Source organism: Astatotilapia calliptera, chromosome 14 (genome assembly GCF_964374335.1).
Source record: "Astatotilapia calliptera chromosome 14, fAstCal68.1, whole genome shotgun sequence".
Lineage (NCBI taxonomy): Eukaryota > Metazoa > Chordata > Actinopteri > Cichliformes > Cichlidae > Astatotilapia > Astatotilapia calliptera.
This window is the reverse complement of record NC_137435.1, coordinates 29228945-29254806: the sequence shown is the minus strand read 5'-3', so window position 1 is coordinate 29254806 and position 25862 is coordinate 29228945. Positions and strand designations below refer to the sequence as shown.

Sequence of the window (25862 nt, the reverse complement as noted above, 5' to 3'; positions counted from 1 at the left end):
ATTCTTTCTGCGCTTAAGAGCAGCTTCCTATTGCAACGCTGGAGGATTTGTCACCATTACTGGATACGCTGCAGAAGCACAGCAAAGCAGTGACTGTGTGGAGTCGAAAACTATTACACCAACTACACTACACAGTCACCCACATTACCCCAATCACTGGCGTGTTTACACAACAGAGACGCTGAGTCTTTGTTACGGGCGCCAGCCACTGTGGCCTCGTTGTGTGGACACAGAGAGACCTTGCTGTGACTCGCGTCTTCCCTGCTGTGGATTTCTGGAAACCGCGCTTAAAGAAAGCACAAGACTTCTTTCGTAAAATGTGCCTTCCTGAACTTGTTGGGAAATACTTCTCGAAACAACGTGCTGCTCTAAATAGCCTGTAATGTTTCATGTTGTGGTTAAAGATTGATGACAGCTGTGTGGTGCGATGTAAATAGTTTGCATTTCATTTTTATGTGATTGCTGTGTACATGTGAATAGATCTATAATAAAGAAAAACAAACAAATATACTATTCTTTTTTGTTTTATTAAAACAACTTCACACAAAGTACAACTATTTACAATGTACAGTACATCCAAAAGAACAGCTTTAAGAATACTCAACAGGAGCAAGTGTCATTTGGCCCTGGTTTGACAACAACACTGGGGCACATATTAACAAAAACACAGCAAACCTTAACGATCTTATCAAGAAGTGTTGTGTCTTCAGCCTCACATGATAAGAGTAATCAGACTGTGTGTAACATTTTGAACTTGTTGCGCAAACTACCTATTACTCGCTCAACATGAATTCTCAGGTGGGCAATTGCTCTCGTTTGTTCAACGTCCCTTGCATCAAGTTGACAGTAGCCTTTTGTGAAAGCTGGAATCTTGACCTCCGCACACATCATTCCTACAGCATCTCTGATGTCAAAGCCTCTGTCAGCCAATACTACGTCCCCTGGTAACAGCTTTTGAAGAATGCCACATCTCTCTATGATGTGTTTATCTGATGCACGACTAGGGCTGGGCCATATTATACCATTCACGGTAATACCGGTATAATGTTAGGCAACGATAGGAAAATGAAATATCGCGATAGAATGGGAGTAAAACGCGCATGCGCAGTGCCTTTGTTTTCATACGCACATGGCCGATTGTTGAGTGAAACAGATGAACCAGAATTGGTTTGTAAAAATGGTGCAACTTCCGTGATGTGGAACTGGTTTGGTGTTTGTCTGTCAGATACACGACAAAGCACATTTTTTTGCAGAACATGCAAGCGGTCGTCGTTATTGTCGTATTTGTCGGACTAAGATGCTCTTAAATCTGGGAGTAATCTGGGTCCTAAACTCCGTATGCTTCAGGTCAAACAACACTGCAGCATCACTGAGAGTTAAAAACTGTCTAAATTCTTTCATCTTTAGTAAAACGATCAGCATTGCTGCTTTACCAGGTGTAACTATAAAGTTTAACTTCCATGAAAACAAAAAGTTATTACATTTAATGGAGTTAGAAGTTAGCAGGAAGCTAGCGGAAGTTAGCTCGCTAGTTTCGCTAGTTACCTAAGCATGATTTAGCATGTTCTGACTGAGAGATTTCTGAAAAAAATCAAACGTACAGCTCTGCTATCACTTCCAACATAAATGAAGACAGGAAACTAAACAGCAGTGACGTTTGTAGGGTTACTGAAGTTGGGCTAGCTGGTATATAATGATGTGCTACGTGATCGCTAGCGACACAGCTATGTTAGCATAACATAAACAGTGAAGCTGGAGGACGAACACTAACACTTTTCCACTTATAAAAGTTAACGTGAAGGTTCTTCATGGTTAGAGACAAATGCAATCGCATGGCAGGATGCTGTAAACGGACCAAACTTCAGTCAGGAGAACAACTGAGATAATCTATCCACAATACCAGGTTAGTCATTAATATACTGCAACAACATGGGAATAGAGCAGCTGCCAGAGAATTCAACATTAATGAATCAATGGTACAGAAGTGGAGGAAGCAAGAAGAATGAGTTTAATAAAGTTTGATTTATCTGACTGCTTTGTTTCGCTTAATGTGCCTTATAATCCCGTGCACCTTATGGTCCGAAAAATGCGTACTGCACACTGCAGTTTAATGTTGCAAAGCACCTCTTTTTAACTTCAGTGGATATTATACATGGTTATGCTCAGGATATGTCAGCCCATTTCTACTGGAAATGCCTTTTGGTTAAACTTTCAGCAAGGAATTTGCATTTGCACTGTTACATTTTTATAAAGCTTTAATGTACATAAAAACCAGCTTCTTGTTTAGGTGAAAATAAATGGAAGGTTGTCTTTTTGCGCTAGTAATGTTGTGGAGTTGTATTTTGTCTCGCATCAATTATATCGTCGGTTATATCGTTATCGCAAATTTTCAAATATATATCGTGATAAATATTTTTGGCCATATCGCCCTGCTCTATGCACGACCCCCCATCCCCTGGAAATGAAAGAAATAGCTCCATGGGGTGTAATCCCGATGAGGTATTTTATGGTCTGTGTACCCTTGTAATGAGAGTATGTTTGTGCGCGTGCCTTTAAATTAGATGGTCTTTCTGTTCGAATCTCAAAACAGTCAACAATGATTGCTACTCGTTTTCCAAAAGTTTCAGTAAACTGTGGAGGCATTGTCGCCTGCAGACAGTGCCTCTCAGGCCAGTGCACCAGTGCTCCTAAGTGGGCATACAAAACATCAATGGTATCGGTGAAGACAGAAGACAGTGTTTTGTGCGACACATGGAATAGATGACAAAGATGCTGGACTGGAAGATCAAGTCTCAGACGCATTAGTGTGAGTAAGAGCATTTGGAAACCTGTCAGTTTCTTCGGTATTGGCAGGAAATCTTTGACAGTGTTGAAGAGGGACATTAAGACTGCATAACAATATAGTCCAGTGTAATATCTTACTTTTTCGGTATCGTCCTTTAAGAAAGTTTCATTCAGCTCTGTCTTTTGCAACTGTGCTCGAAGCAGTCTGTTCTCCTCCAACAGCCGGTTTATTTCTGCTCTGCCCTGTTGACTGCACACACAGTCCTTCGTCTGCCCTTCAGCTTCCGTGACGCTGTCACTCCCATCACCACTGTCCACATTTGCAGCTGGTACGTCAACCTCCACTTGTCCAACACAACTGCTGTCCACTGCCTCCATGACATGGTTGTTGTTCTTCTGTCAGACCTTCATCGATCATCAAGCCTGTAAGATAAAAAATAGTGCATAGACTTAAGGTTAATGTACACCAATATTCCAATGACAGGTGTGTGATTCATCTTTAAGTTATGTGCGGATTAGTGTACCATAAGAGCAATTTAGTATGTTTTCAGAGGGGGGTGTTTACCTGCAATGGGTGCTCTTTTTCGCTTCCGTTGCATACGCCTTGCGTGCCGGTCCGAGTCTGACACAGGTTTGTCGTCGTGCCCCATGTGCAGTGTTGGTGCCCAGTCTGGATTTGTTACATCCATTTCATATGCTGGTTTGCCTGCAATAATGCCAAATCAAAAGCTACTCAGTCGACATGACGTGGTTCTGCAGCATCACACATTAGCATGTTTTATCTCATTATCTATGACCGCAGCGCATTGAAAAAAACCCCACTAAAAGCCTTTTGGTTTGGTCCTTTTACAGCATCCTGCCATGCGATTACATTTGTTCCTGACCACCGAGAACACTCACGTTAACTTTTATCGAGTGGAAAAAAAGTTAGCGTGTTTATATTGTGCTAACATAGCTGTGTTACTAGCGGTCACGTAGCACATCATTATATACCAGCTAGCCCAACTTCAGTAACCCTACAAATCAATCAATCAAGCTTTATTTATAAAGCACTTTTCATACAGAAAAAATGTAGCACAAAGTGCTTTACATAGTTAAAAGCAGCCCACCCCACCCTCCAACTCACTCCCCACACTCTCAATACACATATATCCCCCCACCCCCACCCACACACACACATACACACACGCGCACACTTAAAGAGTAAAAATTGGGCTGGGCTCGCATGAGCCAAGTGAGGAAACATTATAACAGAGAGCCGTCTGCACCGGGAGCCGGTCACAGACCGCAGCCTCCGGGCTGGGCACACAGCCGGAGGGAGGCCAAGGAGCCCCCCAACCAGGCTGAGAGGACCCCAGAGACCAGCAGCCACGGTCAATAACAGCCCCGGTGCAGAGAGCGCCCTCCGAGGAAACACTGGAGATATGACGCAATACGATATATACAGGGTAAAATGATAAAATAAATAAGAACAGGATACAATATAAATATAAATATAAATAGAGTAAGAAGATTAAAAAATGAATAAGAATAAAATCAAAAAATATTAGGTAAATCCTAAATTAATAATAGAATAACAGGATAGAATAAATAAGCATAAAAAATAAATAAACGCTAAGTAAAAGCTAAATTAAAAAGGTGGGTCTTGAGCCTGTTCTTAAAAACATGTACGTTCTCTGCGGCCCTGAGCTCCTCCGGCAGGCTGTTCCACAGACGAGGACCATACCACTGAAAAGCTGCCTCTCCGTGAGTATGTGTCCTGACTTTAGGGACAATCAAAAGGCCAGTACCAGAGGACCTCAGGGTCCGCGAGGGTTCGTATGGTAAAAGCAGATCTGAGAGATAAGAAGGCCCAAGACCATTAAGACATTTAAAAACCAATAAAAGAACTTTAAAATCGATCCTGAAACACACGGGGAGCCAATGCAGCGATTCTAAAACCGGTGTAATGTGGGCCCGCCCTCTGGTCTTCGTCAGCACACGAGCTGCCGAGTTTTGCAAGAGTTGTAAAGTTGAAATATTCTTCTTAGGAAGACCAGAGAGCAGGGCATTACAGTAATCAATGCGACTGGCAATAAAAGCATGCATCAGCATCTCCGTGTTGGCCCGAGAGAGAATAGGGCGGACTCTGGCTATATTTTTTAGATGATAAAATCCAATTTTGGTTACATGTTTAACATGTGGGATAAAACCAAGCTCAGAGTCAAAAATAACACCCAGGTTTTTCACTTGTAGCGAAGGACATAGTGAAAATGCCTCTAATTTAGACAAGAGTTTCTCTCTCTGAGCTTCAGGACCGACAATTAAAACTTCAGTTTTGTCCTGGTTAAGCTGTAAAAAGTTTTCTGCCATCCAAGATCTTATATCCAAGATACAGTTAAAAAGGGCATCCATTGGTCTGGTGTCATCAGGAGACACGGAGATGTACAGCTGCGTGTCATCAGCGTAACTGTGGAAGTTCACTCCATGCCTCCTGATGACACTGCCGAGAGGCAACATATACAAATTAAAAAGTACAGGGCCTAGAACCGACCCTTGAGGCACACCACATGTCATTTTATGGATCTTAGAGGAGCATGTATCCATACTCACCATAAAAGATCTGTCAGAGAGATAGGAAGTGAACCAGTTGTGTACAGCACCAGAGAGGCCCACCATGTGTTTTAGTCTGTTTAAAAGAATAGCGTGGTCTACTGTATCAAAGGCTGCGCTTAGATCCAGCAGCACCAGGACTGAGAGCTTTTGGGCGTCCCAGTTACATCTAAGATCATTTAAAACCTTTAGGAGAGCCGTCTCTGTGCTGTGGTTCACCCTAAATCCAGACTGGAATATCTCCAGGATCTGTCTATCATTGAGAAAATCAGTAATCTGAGTAAAAACAAGTTTTTCTAAGACTTTACTTAAAAATGGTAAGTTGGATACAGGTCTGTAGTTATTAAAATCATTACAATCCAAATTGCTCTTCTTCAGAAGGGGCCTCACCACCGCCGTTTTAAAGGCAGCAGGGAAGACACCCAACTGAAGAGAGCAATTCATCATGTATAAAAGCTCAGCCTCAAAAAATCCATAAAGTGTTTTAAAGAGTGAAGAGGGGATTGGATCTAAAAGACATGTGGTGGGTCTCACTGTGGAGAAAACCTTCTGAAAGTTCTCAGCATTAACCAGGACAAAGCTGTCCAGTGTCTCCTCAGGTACAATCGAGCCCTCAGATGTGTTTACAATCATATCGCGATTAGATAAAATATCAGATCTGATGGCGCTGATCTTTCCCCTGAAGTGGTCTGCAAACTGCTCACAGAGCGAGTCTGTGGGGGTTCTTTGGGAGCTGTTAAAATCAGGGTTAAATAAATGATCTATGGTGGAAAAGAGGACCTTGGGATTATTTTTGTTAATACTGATTATTTTGGCGAAGTATGAATTTCTTGACTTCCTTAATGTATTATTGTACATTTTAAATTGCTCGGAAAATATTTGATGGTTGATATTATTTTTATTTTTCCTCCATCTCCTTTCTGCTGCCCTGCAATTTCTTTTGAGTTTTTTGACTTCTTCGTTTCTCCAGGGTGATGCATGTTTTACGTTAATCTTTTTGGTGGTGAGTGGAGCAACGGAGTCAAGGCTTTTCTTCAGTTTGCTGTTAAAATAACTAAAAATCAAATCGCAGGGTGCAGGTAAAATCACAGGGGGGCATTTGACTAAAACCCTGGTAAAATTTGCAGCCACTGTCACTGCTGTTTAGTTTTCTGTCTTCATTTATGTTGGAAGTGATAAGAAAGCTGTACGTTTTAATTTGTTTCCAAAACCCCGCAGTCAGGACATGCTATATTGTATTTAGATAGAAGCTAGCGAGCTAACTTGCTGCTAACTTCTAACTCATATGTCATAAATTCCATTGTCATGGATGCCTGGATGTTTAACTCAGTTGTTACACCTGGTAGAGCAGAACGCTGATAATTTTATTAAAGATGAAAGACTTAAGACAGTGTTTTAACTCTCAGTAATGCCACAGTGATCATTTGATATATGGACCTGCAGCAGAGTTTAGGCCCAGACACGGCTAGTGACGTCAGACTCAACAATCGGATAGTGATATGAATTACTTTAGAACTCACCGGAGAGAAAATGCCGCGAGCAAACCAACAAAAAGCTGGGGATTGCACGGAACTCGATATCCGCTCGTCTCACCGCTGCAATCCATGCCTGGCGTCTTTGTTTGGTGATATCGGATACATGGGATCCCTCACGTTGCCGCCAGGATGGAAAACGATTAAAAGATTAATCCAGTTTCTTGCCTTCACGATCGTGAGATCTAACATTGCAACCGACTACACACGTACCACCATAGCTGAAGCTGTATCCTTTGTCTGGCCTACTGTGATGGCGGCAGGGGGCGCATTCTAAAATGTCATGTGACAATCTGATTCATGAAGAGTGATGATGTCACAAGGACATGTGATGATGTCACAAGGACATGTGATGATGTCACAAGCACATGCCTTTGAGCCTTTTCTATAAATAGGGGTCAGGAGCAGCAAGTTTTAGTCAGTTTGTTCGCAGCCTTCAAACGTTCGACCAGAGCTATATTTGAAAGTATTTGTAAACCTCTTCAGAGTCACTGTGCACAGGATTAAAAATGTATCCACGAAAATGCCAACAAAGAATAAACAATCTTGCTGCCTCTCCTTCGAGGTCTGGCCGGCCACTCACTTCAAGAGGGAAGCCTGATATGACACGATCCATTGGTGCCTCATCAGTCCAAAGGACATTACAGGAAAACTCCGACCTACATGCAAAAATTAAACAAATTGAAGAAGAGAAGCTTCAACTGGAGGAGAAGTGCAGACAATTGGAAGCACGAAATCAAGAGCTGGAAAAACAACAGCAACGCCAGCCTTACACAAAAATTATTAGTGAGGCCTGGGAAGGAAAGTTTGGTGAAGCACGACAGAAGATTTTGTTCCTGATGAAGGAAAACAAGACAAAGAGTGCTGAATTAAAAGAAACGTCTGCCCAGCTTCAACGCGCGAATGCTACTATTGGGGAGATGCAAAGGGATCTCCAAAACATGGAGCAAAAGAATCAGGCGCTCCAAGGAACGCTTGATGAAGCTATGGAACAAACTGCACAAATCCTCGGACAGAAAAAGGAAGGGGTCACACAAATGCAGGACCAACTCAAAGGCATAAAGAAAAAATACGAAGTGCTGAAAGTCAGGCTGGATGAAACAGAGTGCAAAAAAAAAGAGCTTCTTCAAGAGAAAGAGCAACAGGAAGAAGAAAAAAAACGTATTCTCCAGGACTCAGACAACTTGAAGTGTGAAAACGCTGAAATGCTTGCACAAAAGCAGCAACAAGAGAAAATAAATGAAGACCTGCAGCGTAAGCTTCAAGAAATCACAAGAAGAAATGAGCAGTTAGAAAAGATGCACAAGGAAAAACAACAGCAAAATACAGACAAGTGCAATCTATTAAAAGAAATGGAGCAAAGATGCCAGAAACTTGAGAAGGAAGTTGAAGAAACAACCGATCAGTTGAGAACCCTCATCCTAGAGAAAAAAGTGGTCGTGGAAAAGCTCATGGAAAAGAAGAAAAAACGTTTCCGCTTCTTCTGGAGGAGGGACACTCCTGCTTTTTCTACTTTTTCTATTTTTTCTACTGCTGACGTCACCTCGTCTCCCTCCACCTCTGTTCCATCTTAATTTTCACCTCTCCTCTCCCCTTCTCTCCTAACACTTCTTCCCTCTCTCCTTCATCTTTTTTCACCCCAACCAGTCCCGGCAGTTGACTGCCCCTCGTGAGCCTGGTTCTGCCGGAAGTTTCTGCCCGTTTAAAGGCAGTTTTTCTTCCCCACTGTCGCCTAGTGCTTGCTCAGAGGGGATTGTTGGGGTTTTCTCTTTTCTTTTTTTTTCCCTTCTTATTACCATTTTCCTTTATTTACCGATTTGTTTTGTTTACTTTTCTTTTATGTTGTTTCTTTATTTACTTGTTTAACTTTTTTTCAACTTATGTAATAAACTAATAAACCAATTGAATTTATCCTCTGCGTATTTTACATCTAATCTTTAAAGAATATTTCCAAAACATTTTCAAACATCACGATCTGTCTTTTGTTTGCTTGTTAAAACCCCGTAAATGGTGAAGTAAAAACCCTGTGATATGGTTTAAAACATCAAAATAGACTAAACAACTAGTCTAAAACTAAGAGACACAGGATAAAGTTGGTGTGAAGGTTTCAGTCTGTGAATGAATCTAAGCACCATCACCTTAACTTTAAATTCATCTCTGTTACCCTCTTTGTGACTGAACTCTGACCGTGAGCACCACAGCCACTGCGCACCAGTCACACACACTTTAAATCCATCACAGTAAACCAGTTAGTTTACCTCAGTTTGTTTTGCAGCACATTTCACAACATGCAAAAGCATAATGTGCCATGTATAGACTCAAAATCTAATTTAAAAACATGAGGACTGACCTGTAAGCTTTACATTTACAGTTTATCACATACCACTGAGCAGTTCTTACCTGTAATTCTAAGCCCTCTTCTTCCTTTTCTGGTTTAAAACATCAAATTAGACTAAACAACTAGTCTAAAACCAAGAGACACTTAAATATTAAGTTAAACCTCTGGGGTTGCCGGACGCGCCGGCGCGTCAAAATCACATGACCAATTTAAGACGACACAGCTACAAGATGCAGCGATTCAGAGGCTGTATCCCAATTCAGGGTCTGCAGCCTTAAAGGCCGCATTTTAAGGCCGATTACGTCACCATGCCAGTCTCCTATTGCCAGAGGCTGAAGTGTGTGTGCAGTCACCAGGTGATAATCTGATATCGTCTACTTCCCCACTGATGTTAAGTAATATGAAAAAAAAAATGAATCCCACCTTAGGCCGAATGTGTGACTCTCTTCGTAGTGGAAGAGAGAATGAATCTTCCCATCCGAATTCACGGCAATCAGTCTGTCAATCAAATCCTGTGGAGTAAAATGAGAGGCTTTGAACAAGAATGCACCGGATAGGGTGCAAAACGAAAACTGTGTGGAAATTTACAATGGGTAAGGTGGAGAACGTATATCAGTCTCAGTGTGAGAGGGTTTATTTGAATGCGTTTGAAGTAAAACAAATGGGTGGGTGGTGTTTGGAGGCCAAATAAAAAGTGCAAACATGCCCTCAGATGGATGACAAAAAAAAACTGCAGTGTGTGGAAAAGAAGAAGAAGAAAAACACTTACAGGTATGGAGGTTGGCATCTCCCTCAGGGTGTATTCGCTTTTGTTGGCCAAAGACTGTCGGCCCAGCAGTTGCCACACCGACTGGGAAGAGGAGAGGAGGTTGACCAAGTACAGGAAGGACTGAAGAGGAAAGTAAATACAGCAGCTGTTAGAGAGAAAAAATGTATTTGCTTTTAAAGACCATTGTGAATGCATTTGTGCACGTCATGGATTGATCAAATCCTAACACATAATAATAATATAACACTATTCAACTACAAACACTACCGATAATATGACAAATAATATCTGTAGTATTCAAAGCAAAACAAAATGTAAAAAGAATTTATGATTGCAAAGATAAAACATGGTTTACCACACTCTCAAAACTGAATAAGACATATATTCTGAGCAGAGTGGTTGAGCAGAAACCTATTGCAGCCTGAAGAATATTAAACTACAGGAAAGCTCCCTGCATTTTTCACTGGGTCTGGTAGAACAGGGAAAACATATCATCAAAAGCATCAAAGGAAAAAAAGAGAGACACTTGCACAAACGAGCTACAACTTAGATTATATTAAACAGCTTCAAAGAAACGTAAAGAAAAAAACAAGATACGATGGATTTTTTTTTCTAAAATAGAAATATCTATACTTTCATGTGTCTTCTGATGTTTCTGTGCATGTGTGAACTTATCTTCATATGTACTACCAAACCTCCTACTGTACTTAGCACAGATTAAAGCAAAGACTCGAGTTAATTCACCAAAGTGCTGGTGTGTGTATATTTAGTTTTCCTTTGACCTCAGCATATATGTATAACCCACTGATAAGGCAGACTTTAAAGTCGCCTGTGGCAGGACACAGTTTACACATCACTGGCTGTCCGTATTCACTTGGCTAGTCTCTCTGAGAGAGATGACTTGGCTGCTGTCAGAGGCCAAGCATCAGACACACACAGACAGGCTCACGCTGGAGCTTGTTGAAGCTTTCCTGAGAGAAATTCTGCCAAAAACATAACTAAAAATGCAGTCTTATGAAAGTAAGGCTTATTTGCCCAGACACCCATAAACCAATCAGCAAAAAGCCTTTCTTGTTAACAAAATCACTATTGCCAGTTTCTTAAATATGAATATTCACAAGTGAATTTTCTACATGGCTGCTGGTATCACAGCAACACATGGACCACTATTCTGAGTCCTGGGTTAATAATAATTGGAATCAATTTAATTTTAATCAATTTAAACACCTTTGTAACCAGTGAGCTAAAAACATGATGGAAAAGCAAAACTTCTAAGAGATCTGTGTCTGTACTATTATGTAGATATCTAAAAATTGGGGCATTGTGGGCTCCAGGAAGTTTCTCCTTCTCCCTCTCTCTCACACACACACGCACGCACATACATACAATACCTTAATGCAACTCCTATCTGTGGGGTCAATGGGAGTTGGTTTGGGACGGACCACTCTGATGTCGTCACTGCTGCACTCAAGAACAGACCATAGCTCTAGTACCAGGGCCCGAATAAAGCCTGAGACAGAACACGGAGAAATTTGTTGTACCAAACATTTATTTGAAATAGCAGCAACTAAAATTATTAACAGTGCTTTAATAAATAAACGACTGACTTTGTTATTGTGTCCAATCTTTTAAAGAAATCTGTCTTTGCATTGCTGGCACCGTTTTGATTGGAGGATTTGAATCTCAGGAAGGAAGGAATTTATAATGCCACTCCCTTTGATCCCATTTAATCTCTTCCCTGTTGCACTTTGGCCTGTCAGTAACTACATTTGAATTTTGCAGCTCAAGCTTGCACATAAAGGCTGGATAAAAACGTTAATGCAATCAAAATGTACGCAGCCCTCGCTGGAAAACTGGGGATACAGTACAGTACATAAATGATGAAGCAAAGACAAAACATTAGTGTCATGGAAGAAGAAATAGTCAGTGCATCACGGGAAGCTCCCAGCAATAAAACCTGCATTTGTATTGACACATAAACCTTAATTTGTGAGCAATTTTCAGTGTATTTCAGTTAAATTAATGAGACAAATATAACAAAAGGGATTTTATACTTAGAAGAAGAATATGAAATTGAAATATTAAACTAAGAAAACTATAAATACTGCAGTTCTAGAGTTACAGATATACAATTAAGCTTTGCATATCAGTGCTGTATAACCCAGGGAATGTACTTTTTTTTTTTTTATAATTGAATAGTAATGGAAATCATGAACTGTTTTTCAGAGGTCATAGATCAAATGAGCAGTAGAGTTTTTCTCACAGAATGGTTCTTTCACATAGAAAGCAGTGTGTGCTGCAGGTTTAGCAAATGGCCCATCATTTGTATCTCCAGTGTCTGTTGAAGTGTACAGTATCTGTGTGTGTGCATGACCGTCGGTGCTCTCTGCTCACTCGGGTTCAGAGGTACAGGGAGGAGGCTCAGCAGGAGTAGAGGCAGCTGCTTCATCACAAACATGCCAGGTGCAGGCGGTAAAGGCCCTTTCTGTTTCCTCTCAACCCTCCTGCCAAAGCCATAGAACTCTGCCGAGGTGAACCAGACAACACAATATAGACATTTTTCCCTGTTCCTACATGGAAACACAAGATCAAACGGGCATTTTTTTTTGGCATAAATATGTATATCATATCGGACTCAGTTTGTTCCTGTTATTGTTTTTGCACTGTACTTGTCATCCATTCCAGTGAAACGATGCAGAAGGTTGTAGGTTGTGCAATAGTGCCATCTAGAGGTGAAGTAACATCACACTGCCCGTGCTCTTGTCTCGTCACGGTGTTTGCGTGTTTCTCCCTCTCTGCACACTCATGGGAATGTGCTGTCAGGCAGGACTCAGCGTTATATTCACAATATGTGGAAAATATATTGATATTGAATGTTCAAATATGAGGATATGTATAATGTATAGGTTGACTTTGCTCTACCTACACTTCTGGCAGAGCAGCAGTTGCAATGCGAACACATAATTAAACGGTGTATTTATAGGAACAGATTTCTTGCCTATGGCAGACAAAGTGATTTTAAACGTGTAAAAGGTTTCATTCACAGATGATTTATTACTATCACACCCTGGAGACTTTATAAAGAGCACTGCTGCAAAAGCAGCCTAAACAAACTTGTACAGTAGGTCACGCTGGTTTAGTTTTTCATCAAAATGCTTTTTTTCTTTTACTATTATTTTTGAAAACGTTACAGCACTGGTGGACATTTCCTACCAAATAAGAACTAGACACTACTGTTATGTAGTGGTTAATTGGAAAACTGTTTTATCACGAATTTCTTATTTAGAAATAATTAAAATTTTATTTGATGTTTTTTTTTTTTTTGGATGGATACTGTTATTGCAGTGATGCTGTAATTAAACTGTCTTCACCCCAGTAGAATAATTGCATGACTCCATCACTGAAGTGGAGGGTTTGCTTTGGAGGGGAAACGCACAGTGTCTCTTTAGTAGCATGGTGGTTGGATCCCACATTTGTTTCTTATGTAACATTGTAAATAGCTGCTAAGACAGCATATCTATTGGACAAGCACATATTATACATACTTTGCACGTGCAGTATTTAATAGAAAGCAGTGTGTGCTGCAGGTTTAGCAAATGGCCCATCATTTGTAAGCTCTGTCTGGACTATATCACTTTTTGAGGTCATCCTTCTTTCTGTCAGTCTGCCTTTTTATCGATGGCACAAACATATGTCACATCATGGAACACATGAGTGCTCCACAGCCAGCGCTGCTCAACACAGCAGGGAACTGTTCTTGCGTGGGTAAAGTCATAGGAGAGAATAGGTTTCAGAACGCAGCGGTGCTGTTATAAGCGAAGGGCTGATAAGTAATCAGACTTCTTTTCCCATAACCAGTTGAGTCGCCCCTTCTAGCCAATAGAAAGAATGCAGGATTAAAATATTTGTTCACTAGCTTCATTTTTTGACCTCTTTTGACAAGAGTACGGTATTTCCTGGAGCCTTTTGCATATGGATAAACCTAGTATCAGTATACAACTGATATGTGAATCCATTTATCAAAAAAGAACGCCTCTTCTTACTCTTTCTTACCCAAACAAAAACGGTTTGACAAATACATTTCTCCCTAAGCTGCCTTAAGTCTCCTTTATACCGACAACACAAAAACAACAACAACAACTTATAATATAAGCCTTAAGCATCACAGCTGACAAGTGTTTGTTGTGTCCAAATAACTGCAATAGTACCTGAACTGTGCAGAGCCACAACTCCCGGAGCAGTTGCTGCCACCTGTGTCACCATCACCCCGTAGCCAAACTTCTCGCAGCTGCTCACCTACAGAAAACACACAGAAATCTCATACCCCTAGAAATATTTCAGCCTTTCACTATCACAGTTTTTGGTTATCAGGTAAAAAATGAATGAGAGTTTGGAAAAAGGATGGAAAAGGTTTAGGTCAAATGTAGTACTAATGTATCATAAAGGGAGATGTGTAAGTAAATCTGGGATTCTGGAAAGGCACAACATAATGTAGTTAAACATGCTGTGGAGAATTTAAATTGTAAATTGATATTGGAGTGTGCAGGCCCTTCATTAATTACAACACAATGCCACAACTAAAAATAGACAAAATATAATTACATTCCATAATTAAAGTGTAATGCCAAACTAGAGAAGCAATTACAATGGTGCGTAAACAATGGCAGTAAATTAAGCCCACGGGGGATCAGCTAAGGTTTGCAGCAAGCCTGAGTGTTTGTGTGTTTACAATTTGAATCTTAGACTCAGACCCTGTGACAAGGTCTGTGAAAACCACGTTTTTATGCCTGAAATACTACAGTACTACACTCCCACCAGATGAGCTCATGCAGCCTGTCACGAACCGGGACATACAACCATGACAAAACAGGAGATGCACACACAATTTATTGTGTTATTAATTTAGATCAACTGTGCTAATATAGTATACCAAAATGAAAACAATAACTCAAATTTCAGATATTTGAGGTTGTGCTGAAAATAATGGTGCCAAATAAGGCAAGAAAAACATATTTTAAAGGTGAAATATAGAGGTAAAATCAAAAATAGTCAAGAACGGCCAATTATACCCTGGACCACAGAGGGTTAAATTTGAAAACGGTTTAAAAAAAAACATCCCCATTCTAAAATGTCATGTGACAATCTGATTCATGAAGAGTGATGATGTCACAAGGACATGTGATGATGTCACAAGGACATGTGATGATGTCACAAGCACATGCCTTTGAGCCTTTGAAGTTTTTCTATAAATAGGGGTCAGGAGCAGCAAGTTTTAGTCAGTTTGTTCGCAGCCTTCAAACGTTCGACCAGAGCTATATTTGAAAGTATTTGTAAACCTCTGTAACATCACGCTCCAAAGCCCTGTGACGTTTCTGTGTTCTGTGACGTTGTCCCAAAGAAAGACCTTTAAATGCGATAAATAGCCTAAACGTTTTCGTTTATGACTAGTTTACCGTGTTATGACTGTGAACAGGGGGGAAGTCGCGCAAGAGAAATGTCGACCAAAACAATTGCAAGTAAGCCAAAGTCAGTTCCTAAAAGTCAACCCGCAGGTGTTTCCACCACCATCAGACCCTCCACTTCTGTAAGACCTCCATTAAGAATAACTGATGCAAAGAAAACCACTCGGGTGGGAAAAACTCAGAATGGAAGACCGGCAGCTGTGAAACAGCCCCCGAAGAGGGATATGAAAAAGAATGTGGACAGTAAACTGGTCAGCTTAATTACAAATGAAATTGTATACAGTGGAGCGACTGTGTCATTTGATGACATCGCAGGGCAGGATCTGGCAAAGCAAGCACTTCAAGAAATTGTCATCCTTCCTGCCTTAAGACCTGATCTCTTTACTGGTCTGAGAGCTCCTGCACGTGGCTTGCTTTTATTTGGCCCACCAGGAAATGGGAAGACCATGCTCGCCAAAGCAGTTGCTGCAGAGTCTAATGCAACATTCTTCAACATCAGTGCTGCTAGTTTGACCTCCAAATATGTGGGAGAAGGCGAGAAGCTCGTACGAGCACTCTTTGCAGTTGCAAGAGAGAGACAGCCCTCAGTAATCTTCATCGATGAAGTGGACGGCTTGCTCTGTCAAAGGAGGGAGGGGGAGCACGACGCCTCTCGCCGTTTAAAAACTGAGTTCCTCATTGAGTTTGACGGGTTGCAGTCAGGAAAGGATGACAGAGTACTTGTAATGGGAGCAACGAACAGGCCCCAGGAGCTCGATGAAGCAATATTAAGGCGCTTTGCAAAAAGAGTATATGTGACCTTACCCGATGAGAAGACAAGATTTACGCTGCTGAAAAATCTTTTGGGAACGCACGGGAGTCCACTGAGCCAAGACGAACTGTCCTGTCTTGCAAAAGTGACTGAAGGATATTCAGGGAGCGATTTGACAGCATTAGCCAAAGATGCTGCACTTGGCCCAATAAGAGAGTTGGCACCAGAACAAGTCCGTGTTATAGCTGCTGCTGAGGTGCGCAACATTAAGATGAAAGACTTTGAGGATTCTCTGAAGCAAATCAAACCAACTGTTAGTCCAGCAACTCTTAACATGTACACCAAATAGAACAAAGATTTTGGTGGTCCTTCTTCAATAAATCCAAATCCAGTCAGGCTGGATGAAACAGAGTGCAAAAATAAAGAGCTTCTTCAAGAGAAAGAGCAACAGGAAAAAGAAAAAAAACGTATTCTCCAGGACTTGGAGAGAAGAAATCTACAACTGAACAAATTAATACAATGAAGGACAGAACACCTGAACTGGAAGGAGAAGTATTGGAAAAACGACGTTCAAAGATGCAGCGTAGGATCAATGAAATGGCGAAAAAACACTCAGAGGTCATTAATGAGATGTTGTTGAACTCAGACAACTTGAAGTGTGAAAACGCTGAAATGCTTGCACAAAAGCAGCAACAAGAGAAAATAAATGAAGACCTGCAGCGTAAGCTTCAAGAAATCACAAGAAGAAATGAGCAGTTAGAAAAGATGCACAAGGAAAAACAACAGCAAAATACAGACAAGTGCAATCTATTAAAAGAAATGGAGCAAAGATGCCAGAAACTTGAGAAGGAAGTTGAAGAAACAACCGATCAGTTGAGAACCCTCATCCTAGAGAAAAAAGTGGTCGTGGAAAAGCTCATGGAAAAGAAGAAAAAACGTTTCCGCTTCTTCTGGAGGAGGGACACTCCTGCTTTTTCTACTCTTTCTATTTTTTCTACTGCTGACGTCACCTCGTCTCCCTCCACCTCTGTTCCATCTTAATTTTCACCTCTCCTCTCCCCTTCTCTCCTAACACTTCTTCCCTCTCTCCTTCATCTTTTTTCACCCCAACCAGTCCCGGCAGTTGACTGCCCCTCGTGAGCCTGGTTCTGCCGGAAGTTTCTGCCCGTTTAAAGGCAGTTTTTCTTCCCCACTGTCGCCTAGTGCTTGCTCAGAGGGGATTGTTGGGGTTTTCTCTTTTCTTTTTTTTCCCCTTCTTATTACCATTTTCCTTTATTTACCGATTTGTTTTGTTTACTTTTCTTTTACGTTGTTTCTTTATTTACTTGTTTAACTTTTTTTCAACTTATGTAATAAACTAATAAACCAATTGAATTTATCCTCTGCGTATTTTACATCTAATCTTTAAAGAATATTTCCAAAACATTTTCAAACATCACGATCTGTCTTTTGTTTGCTTGTTAAAACCCCGTAAATGGTGAAGTAAAAACCCTGTGATATGGTTTAAAACATCAAAATAGACTAAACAACTAGTCTAAAACTAAGAGACACAGGATAAAGTTGGTGTGAAGGTTTCAGTCTGTGAATGAATCTAAGCACCATCACCTTAACTTTAAATTCATCTCTGTTACCCTCTTTGTGACTGAACTCTGACCGTGAGCACCACAGCCACTGCGCACCAGTCACACGCACTTTAAATCCATCACAGTAAACCAGTTAGTTTACCTCAGTTTGTTTTGCAGCACATTTCACAACATGCAAAAGCATAATGTGCCATGTACAGACTCAAAATCTGATTTAAAAACATGAGGACTGACCTGTAAGCTTTACATTTACAGTTTATCACATACCACTGAGCAGTTCTTACCTGTAATTCTAAGCCCTCTTCTTCCTTTTCTGGTTTAAAACATCAAATTAGACTAAACAACTAGTCTAAAACCAAGAGACACTTAAATATTAAGTTAAACCTCTGGGGTTGCCGGACGCGCCGGCGCGTCAAAATCACATGACCAATTTAAGACGACACAGCTACAAGATGCAGCGATTCAGAGGCTGTATCCCAATTCAGGGTCTGCAGCCTTAAAGGCCGCATTTTAAGGCCGATTACGTCACCATGCCAGTCTCCTATTGCCAGAGGCTGAAGTGTGTGTGCAGTCACCAGGTGATAATCTGATATCGTCTACTTCCCCACTGATGTTAAGTAATATGAAAAAAATAATGAATCCCACCTTAGGCCGAATGTGTGACTCTCTTCGTAGTGGAAGAGAGAATGAATCTTCCCATCCGAATTCACGGCAATCAGTCTGTCAATCAAATCCTGTGGAGTAAAATGAGAGGCTTTGAACAAGAATGCACCGGATAGGGTGCAAAACGAAAACTGTGTGGAAATTTACAATGGGTAAGGTGGAGAACGTATATCAGTCTCAGTGTGAGAGGGTTTATTTGAATGCGTTTGAAGTAAAACAAATGGGTGGGTGGTGTTTGGAGGCCAAATAAAAAGTGCAAACATGCCCTCAGATGGATGACAAAAAAAAACTGCAGTGTGTGGAAAAGAAGAAGAAGAAAAACACTTACAGGTATGGAGGTTGGCATCTCCCTCAGGGTGTATTCGCTTTTGTTGGCCAAAGACTGTCGGCCCAGCAGTTGCCACACCGACTGGGAAGAGGAGAGGAGGTTGACCAAGTACAGGAAGGACTGAAGAGGAAAGTAAATACAGCAGCTGTTAGAGAGAAAAAATGTATTTGCTTTTAAAGACCATTGTGAATGCATTTGTGCACGTCATGGATTGATCAAATCCTAACACATAATAATAATATAACACTATTCAACTACAAACACTACCGATAATATGACAAATAATATCTGTAGTATTCAAAGCAAAACAAAATGTAAAAAGAATTTATGATTGCAAAGATAAAACATGGTTTACCACACTCTCAAAACTGAATAAGACATATATTCTGAGCAGAGTGGTTGAGCAGAAACCTATTGCAGCCTGAAGAATATTAAACTACAGGAAAGCTCCCTGCATTTTTCACTGGGTCTGGTAGAACAGGGAAAACATATCATCAAAAGCATCAAAGGAAAAAAAGAGAGACACTTGCACAAACGAGCTACAACTTAGATTATATTAAACAGCTTCAAAGAAACGTAAAGAAAAAAACAAGATACGATGGATTTTTTTTTCTAAAATAGAAATATCTATACTTTCATGTGTCTTCTGATGTTTCTGTGCATGTGTGAACTTATCTTCATATGTACTACCAAACCTCCTACTGTACTTAGCACAGATTAAAGCAAAGACTCGAGTTAATTCACCAAAGTGCTGGTGTGTGTATATTTAGTTTTCCTTTGACCTCAGCATATATGTATAACCCACTGATAAGGCAGACTTTAAAGTCGCCTGTGGCAGGACACAGTTTACACATCACTGGCTGTCCGTATTCACTTGGCTAGTCTCTCTGAGAGAGATGACTTGGCTGCTGTCAGAGGCCAAGCATCAGACACACACAGACAGGCTCACGCTGGAGCTTGTTGAAGCTTTCCTGAGAGAAATTCTGCCAAAAACATAACTAAAAATGCAGTCTTATGAAAGTAAGGCTTATTTGCCCAGACACCCATAAACCAATCAGCAAAAAGCCTTTCTTGTTAACAAAATCACTATTGCCAGTTTCTTAAATATGAATATTCACAAGTGAATTTTCTACATGGCTGCTGGTATCACAGCAACACATGGACCACTATTCTGAGTCCTGGGTTAATAATAATTGGAATCAATTTAATTTTAATCAATTTAAACACCTTTGTAACCAGTGAGCTAAAAACATGATGGAAAAGCAAAACTTCTAAGAGATCTGTGTCTGTACTATTATGTAGATATCTAAAAATTGGGGCATTGTGGGCTCCAGGAAGTTTCTCCTTCTCCCTCTCTCTCTCACACACACACGCACGCACATACATACAATACCTTAATGCAACTCCTATCTGTGGGGTCAATGGGAGTTGGTTTGGGACGGACCACTCTGATGTCGTCACTGCTGCACTCAAGAACAGACCATAGCTCTAGTACCAGGGCCCGAATAAAGCCTGAGACAGAACACGGAGAAATTTGTTGTACCAAACATTTATTTGAAATAGCAGCAACTAAAATTATTAACAGTGCTTTAATAAATAAACGACTGACTTTGTTATTGTGTCCAATCTTTTAAAGAAATCTGTCTTTGCATTGCTGGCACCGTTTTGATTGGAGGATTTGAATCTCAGGAAGGAAGGAATTTATAATGCCACTCCCTTTGATCCCATTTAATCTCTTCCCTGTTGCACTTTGGCCTGTCAGTAACTACATTTGAATTTTGCAGCTCAAGCTTGCACATAAAGGCTGGATAAAAACGTTAATGCAATCAAAATGTACGCAGCCCTCGCTGGAAAACTGGGGATACAGTACAGTACATAAATGATGAAGCAAAGACAAAACATTAGTGTCATGGAAGAAGAAATAGTCAGTGCATCACGGGAAGCTCCCAGCAATAAAACCTGCATTTGTATTGACACATAAACCTTAATTTGTGAGCAATTTTCAGTGTATTTCAGTTAAATTAATGAGACAAATATAACAAAAGGGATTTTATACTTAGAAGAAGAATATGAAATTGAAATATTAAACTAAGAAAACTATAAATACTGCAGTTCTAGAGTTACAGATATACAATTAAGCTTTGCATATCAGTGCTGTATAACCCAGGGAATGTACTTTTTTTTTTTTTATAATTGAATAGTAATGGAAATCATGAACTGTTTTTCAGAGGTCATAGATCAAATGAGCAGTAGAGTTTTTCTCACAGAATGGTTCTTTCACATAGAAAGCAGTGTGTGCTGCAGGTTTAGCAAATGGCCCATCATTTGTATCTCCAGTGTCTGTTGAAGTGTACAGTATCTGTGTGTGTGCATGACCGTCGGTGCTCTCTGCTCACTCGGGTTCAGAGGTACAGGGAGGAGGCTCAGCAGGAGTAGAGGCAGCTGCTTCATCACAAACATGCCAGGTGCAGGCGGTAAAGGCCCTTTCTGTTTCCTCTCAACCCTCCTGCCAAAGCCATAGAACTCTGCCGAGGTGAACCAGACAACACAATATAGACATTTTTCCCTGTTCCTACATGGAAACACAAGATCAAACGGGCATTTTTTTTTGGCATAAATATGTATATCATATCGGACTCAGTTTGTTCCTGTTATTGTTTTTGCACTGTACTTGTCATCCATTCCAGTGAAACGATGCAGAAGGTTGTAGGTTGTGCAATAGTGCCATCTAGAGGTGAAGTAACATCACACTGCCCGTGCTCTTGTCTCGTCACGGTGTTTGCGTGTTTCTCCCTCTCTGCACACTCAGCGTTATATTCACAATATGTGGAAAATATATTGATATTGAATGTTCAAATATGAGGATATGTATAATGTATAGGTTGACTTTGCTCTACCTACACTTCTGGCAGAGCAGCAGTTGCAATGCGAACACATAATTAAACGGTGTATTTATAGGAACAGATTTCTTGCCTATGGCAGACAAAGTGATTTTAAACGTGTAAAAGGTTTCATTCACAGATGATTTATTACTATCACACCCTGGAGACTTTATAAAGAGCACTGCTGCAAAAGCAGCCTAAACAAACTTGTACAGTAGGTCACGCTGGTTTAGTTTTTCATCAAAATGCTTTTTTTCTTTTACTATTATTTTTGAAAACGTTACAGCACTGGTGGACATTTCCTACCAAATAAGAACTAGACACTACTGTTATGTAGTGGTTAATTGGAAAACTGTTTTATCACGAATTTCTTATTTAGAAATAATTAAAATTTTATTTGATGTTTTTTTTTTTTTGGATGGATACTGTTATTGCAGTGATGCTGTAATTAAACTGTCTTCACCCCAGTAGAATAATTGCATGACTCCATCACTGAAGTGGAGGGTTTGCTTTGGAGGGGAAACGCACAGTGTCTCTTTAGTAGCATGGTGGTTGGATCCCACATTTGTTTCTTATGTAACATTGTAAATAGCTGCTAAGACAGCATATCTATTGGACAAGCACATATTATACATACTTTGCACGTGCAATATTTAAACATGTAGGCTAGAGAATGACTTTCAGTTGTATTATTTATTAGACGAATACTAATTATCACTGTAAATATGAAAATCTGTACAAAACATCAAAGCATTAAGAATACTTGCAATAAAAAGAAATTTTCTAAATGGTGCTGTTTGTCTTATTATGCAGTAGACTTGAGATCTCAGTAGTTATTAGTTCAAGATCAGGACACAGTGTTTAAGGGATTGTACATTTCAAAATATAATTTACTTTGAAGCGATCTGATCCTATGCCATGACATTTAAAACATTAACATAATGCTCACTTAAATTGAAAAAAAATCTCTCACTTTGTGATTTTTAAAAAAGCAAATAGAATGCATTTATCAAACACTTTTAGTTGATGTTTGTTATGGAGTAGTGGCAGAAATCTTTAGCCATTCCTCGTTGCCTCAGGAGCAATGATTTTATTGAACATGTGCAAACATAAATGGAAATATACGTAAAATAGAGTTTATAACAATATAACAAGCTTGAAAGTCAATATTTGGCATTGTAACTGTTATTCTTCAGTTCTAGTTTTCTTGTCATTTCCACAGGAACAGTTTTCCAGGCTTCTTGAAGGATATTCAGAGCACGTCTTTGGGTGTTGTCCGCCTTTTGTTCCGTTCTCGTGTCACAATGATCCCACACTGCTTCAGTAATATTGAGGTCTGGGCTCTGGGGAGGCCAAGCCATGACTGATGCTGTTCTATTGTATGTTTTTCTATCCAGGTATGCTTTTACTGTACTGACAGTATTTTGGGGATCATTGCTATCCTGAAAAATGATGCATTTGCCAATCACATGCTTTCCCAATGGCATTACATTGTGGATTAAAATCCATTGTTACTTTTCTATATTCAAGATTCCATCAATCAAGAGTTTCCCATCCTTAAGAATAGCTTCTTCTTCTTCTAACAATTTCTGACAAGGGTTCAGCAAACGGTAGATGAATCAGCTGAAGGGCTAGATGCACCTTTCAGGTCCTGTGTTGGGTCTTAACTCGATTTTCCCCTCTTATTTCTTAAGGACATGACTTTCAGATATTGTTAATTTGCTGTAGAGGGTGTGTGTGGTTGAAAGGCAAGGCCTGAAGAGGAAATGAGGGTTAGGTGAGAGGAATGGTGGAAACATTGGGGTAAAACTTGGATTCACTTATTATTAATTATTAAACACTTATTATTAATGGAGCAGTAACACTGAGAAAAAAATCATCAAACTTTTACTCCTACTGACAAAATTAATCAAAAGCATTTTTAATTATGAACATTAAAAGTACTATTGAATGGGAAAAATCACATCTATCTGGATTTCTTTGCTTGTTGATTTCCAAACTAATATAAGTATTTTTCTGTACCTTTGCACTGATTTTCCCCTTTAACTGAATTTATCCTGCCAATGCTTTTTTGCATGTGCCCTTTGCTGCTAGAAATCAGATCATCTTTTTCATATAAATCTATGTACAAAAAAATACATAGATAGCTTTTAAAGCTGGAATCGGTCTTTGACTTTGCCTTTATTCTTCATTGCTGTATTACCTTTCCTCCTTCTGACCTTACTCTTTATGGCCACTTTTAGCATAAATATAGCATCTGGTTTAGCAAACCTTATAAAGGGAAAATCGATCTGAGGAATGGGAACAAAGCAAAAGTCATCATGAACGTGTCAGTTGAGGCTGTTAATCAGTGGGATACTGCAGGTCACCCTGCTTAAAAGCTGTCCCAATCCCTCTTTACGTGAAGCCTTTGCTTTTATTATATACTTCATATAACATATCATATTTATTTCTAACCACCATGACACCACAAGAGGGAAGCATTAGGCACTGAGATGGTGAAACTGCAACTGATAAAAATGCAGTTCATACATATAATGCAGCAAGCTAATCGATCTGTTGAAATTCACAAACACTTCTGCAGAGTAGATACATTCATTTCATTTTGTAGAATAAAAATATAATTTCCTGCCTTGTTTAGTATCACTATAATAGAAGGACACCGGCGCTAACAGTAAAAGTAAAAGTAAAAGCTATTGATACCAATTATTTTTATACTATATCCTCACTTCACAGTGAGAACCAAAATCTGTTTCTTCTTTCTTTTGTACTAAACATGTTCTCACACTCTGGAGCCATTTTGGTGCAAAGTCAGCAAATTTTATAATTTATAAATTTTTCAATTTTATATTTTATATTCCCCTTGCCATAAGAGCTGGGTAACACCCAAATTTCTCATCTGTGCAGTATTAAAGGTTTATCCTATTCTATTCTAAAACTTTAAAACTGTTTTTATTCTAGTATATAACTTTTATGATCACTGAAATTAAAGTTAATATAGATATAGCTTAAAAATAATTGGACAAATAAGTGCCTGGAGATGTTACCAAAATGGCTCCAGAGTGTGAGAACATGTTTAGTACAAAAGAAAGAAGAAACAGATTTTGATTCTCACTGTGAAGTGAGGATATAGTATAAAAATAATTGGTATCAATAGCTTTTACTCAACAATGAACACATAAGGTGAAGTAAACGTAAATCACAGTCTGATAAAAACCCTTTAATAAAGCACATTCAGTACATGTTCTGAAGCTATTACTCTGGCTCTGTTTGGGGTCATTGTCACGCTACAGAATGAACTTAAGCGATCTGATTATTTTGCATGATAAAAGATCTAATTGTAGTTCTAGTCTCTAGTTTTGACATGCTCTCTGCAAAAAAACCCCCAAAACAACAAAAACTAAAACAGCGGGATGCTTCACCATGCTTCGCTGCCAACATCTGTGCCTAAAGAGTTGTGCACAGTATTGTGTGTTGTATCATCTGTTACCCTTGCTGCAGTGGGTTTTATGAAATTGTCACATTTTCATACAGTGTTGCTGTTCTGTCAAGTAATTACATCTGTATCTCTGCTGCTTTTTTCCCGAGGCAGAGCAGAGAGCAGGCTGGGGTGACAGCTGCAGTGACACTACCCTCCAATCACAGAAAACATACAGCGCCACATGGTGCATATTAGAGCAAAATCATATTTGACAACTGTGAGTTCTCTGCTCTGACATTAAACCATAACCTCTTTCATTAAGTGCTCACAGGGAGCTGCAGGACACTGCTGGTCAGAACAATGCAAACTATGATACAATAATGTCAATGAATTACATTCATTTTCTAGATTTTTTGTCATCCTTTAAAAATAGCTCCATTTTTTTACATGCTAAAATCTACAAATTATACAAATTTCCATCCCCATAAATACAACCTTATCTAAGTAACGCAGTGAGTTTATTTGATCAGTTTGTCCTTGTTAGCATTTACTGCTGGCTTACATTTAGCAGGACTTTAACCAACATATGGTAATCCTATTTCACGCCAGAGAACGATGAGCAGTCTCTTCGTTAAGAGTCTGATCAGCATTCAGTGTTATGTTAGCATGCAGGCTCTGTCCCTCAGAGCCGCCTCACTCCTCTCTCCCCCTCTCTGCTAGAAACAGGCCCTTGTGCTCCCAGCAGTCTCCTCCTGTT

General features: G+C 39.8%; 1 protein-coding gene and 1 pseudogene across 3 annotated transcripts; one reads left to right on the top strand and one right to left on the bottom strand.

Moving 5' to 3' along the window:
* Window positions 1–508: 508 nt before the first annotated feature.
* LOC145420074 (uncharacterized) lies at window positions 509–11261 on the bottom strand. Of its 2 annotated transcripts, none has more exons than XM_080288822.1 (3): window positions 9670–11261; window positions 3350–3490; window positions 509–3207 (listed from the first exon to the last, which is right to left on the bottom strand). In XM_080288822.1, exon 3 carries the CDS (start codon window positions 3160–3162, stop codon window positions 2377–2379), a length of 786 nt encoding a protein of 261 aa, XP_080144948.1. In that variant the 5' UTR covers window positions 3163–3207; window positions 3350–3490; window positions 9670–11261; the 3' UTR covers window positions 509–2376. The 2 variants fall into 2 exon arrangements, with proteins under 2 accessions (XP_080144948.1, XP_080144947.1); XM_080288821.1 differs by lacking the exon at window positions 9670–11261 and adding an exon at window positions 6897–7389.
* A 140-nt stretch (window positions 11262–11401) lies between these two features.
* On the top strand, window positions 11402–23600 carry LOC145420064 (spastin pseudogene; annotated as a pseudogene). Its single transcript, XR_013901356.1, has one exon. The product of XR_013901356.1 is annotated as a spastin pseudogene (transcript).
* The last annotated feature ends 2262 nt before the right edge of the window (window positions 23601–25862 follow it).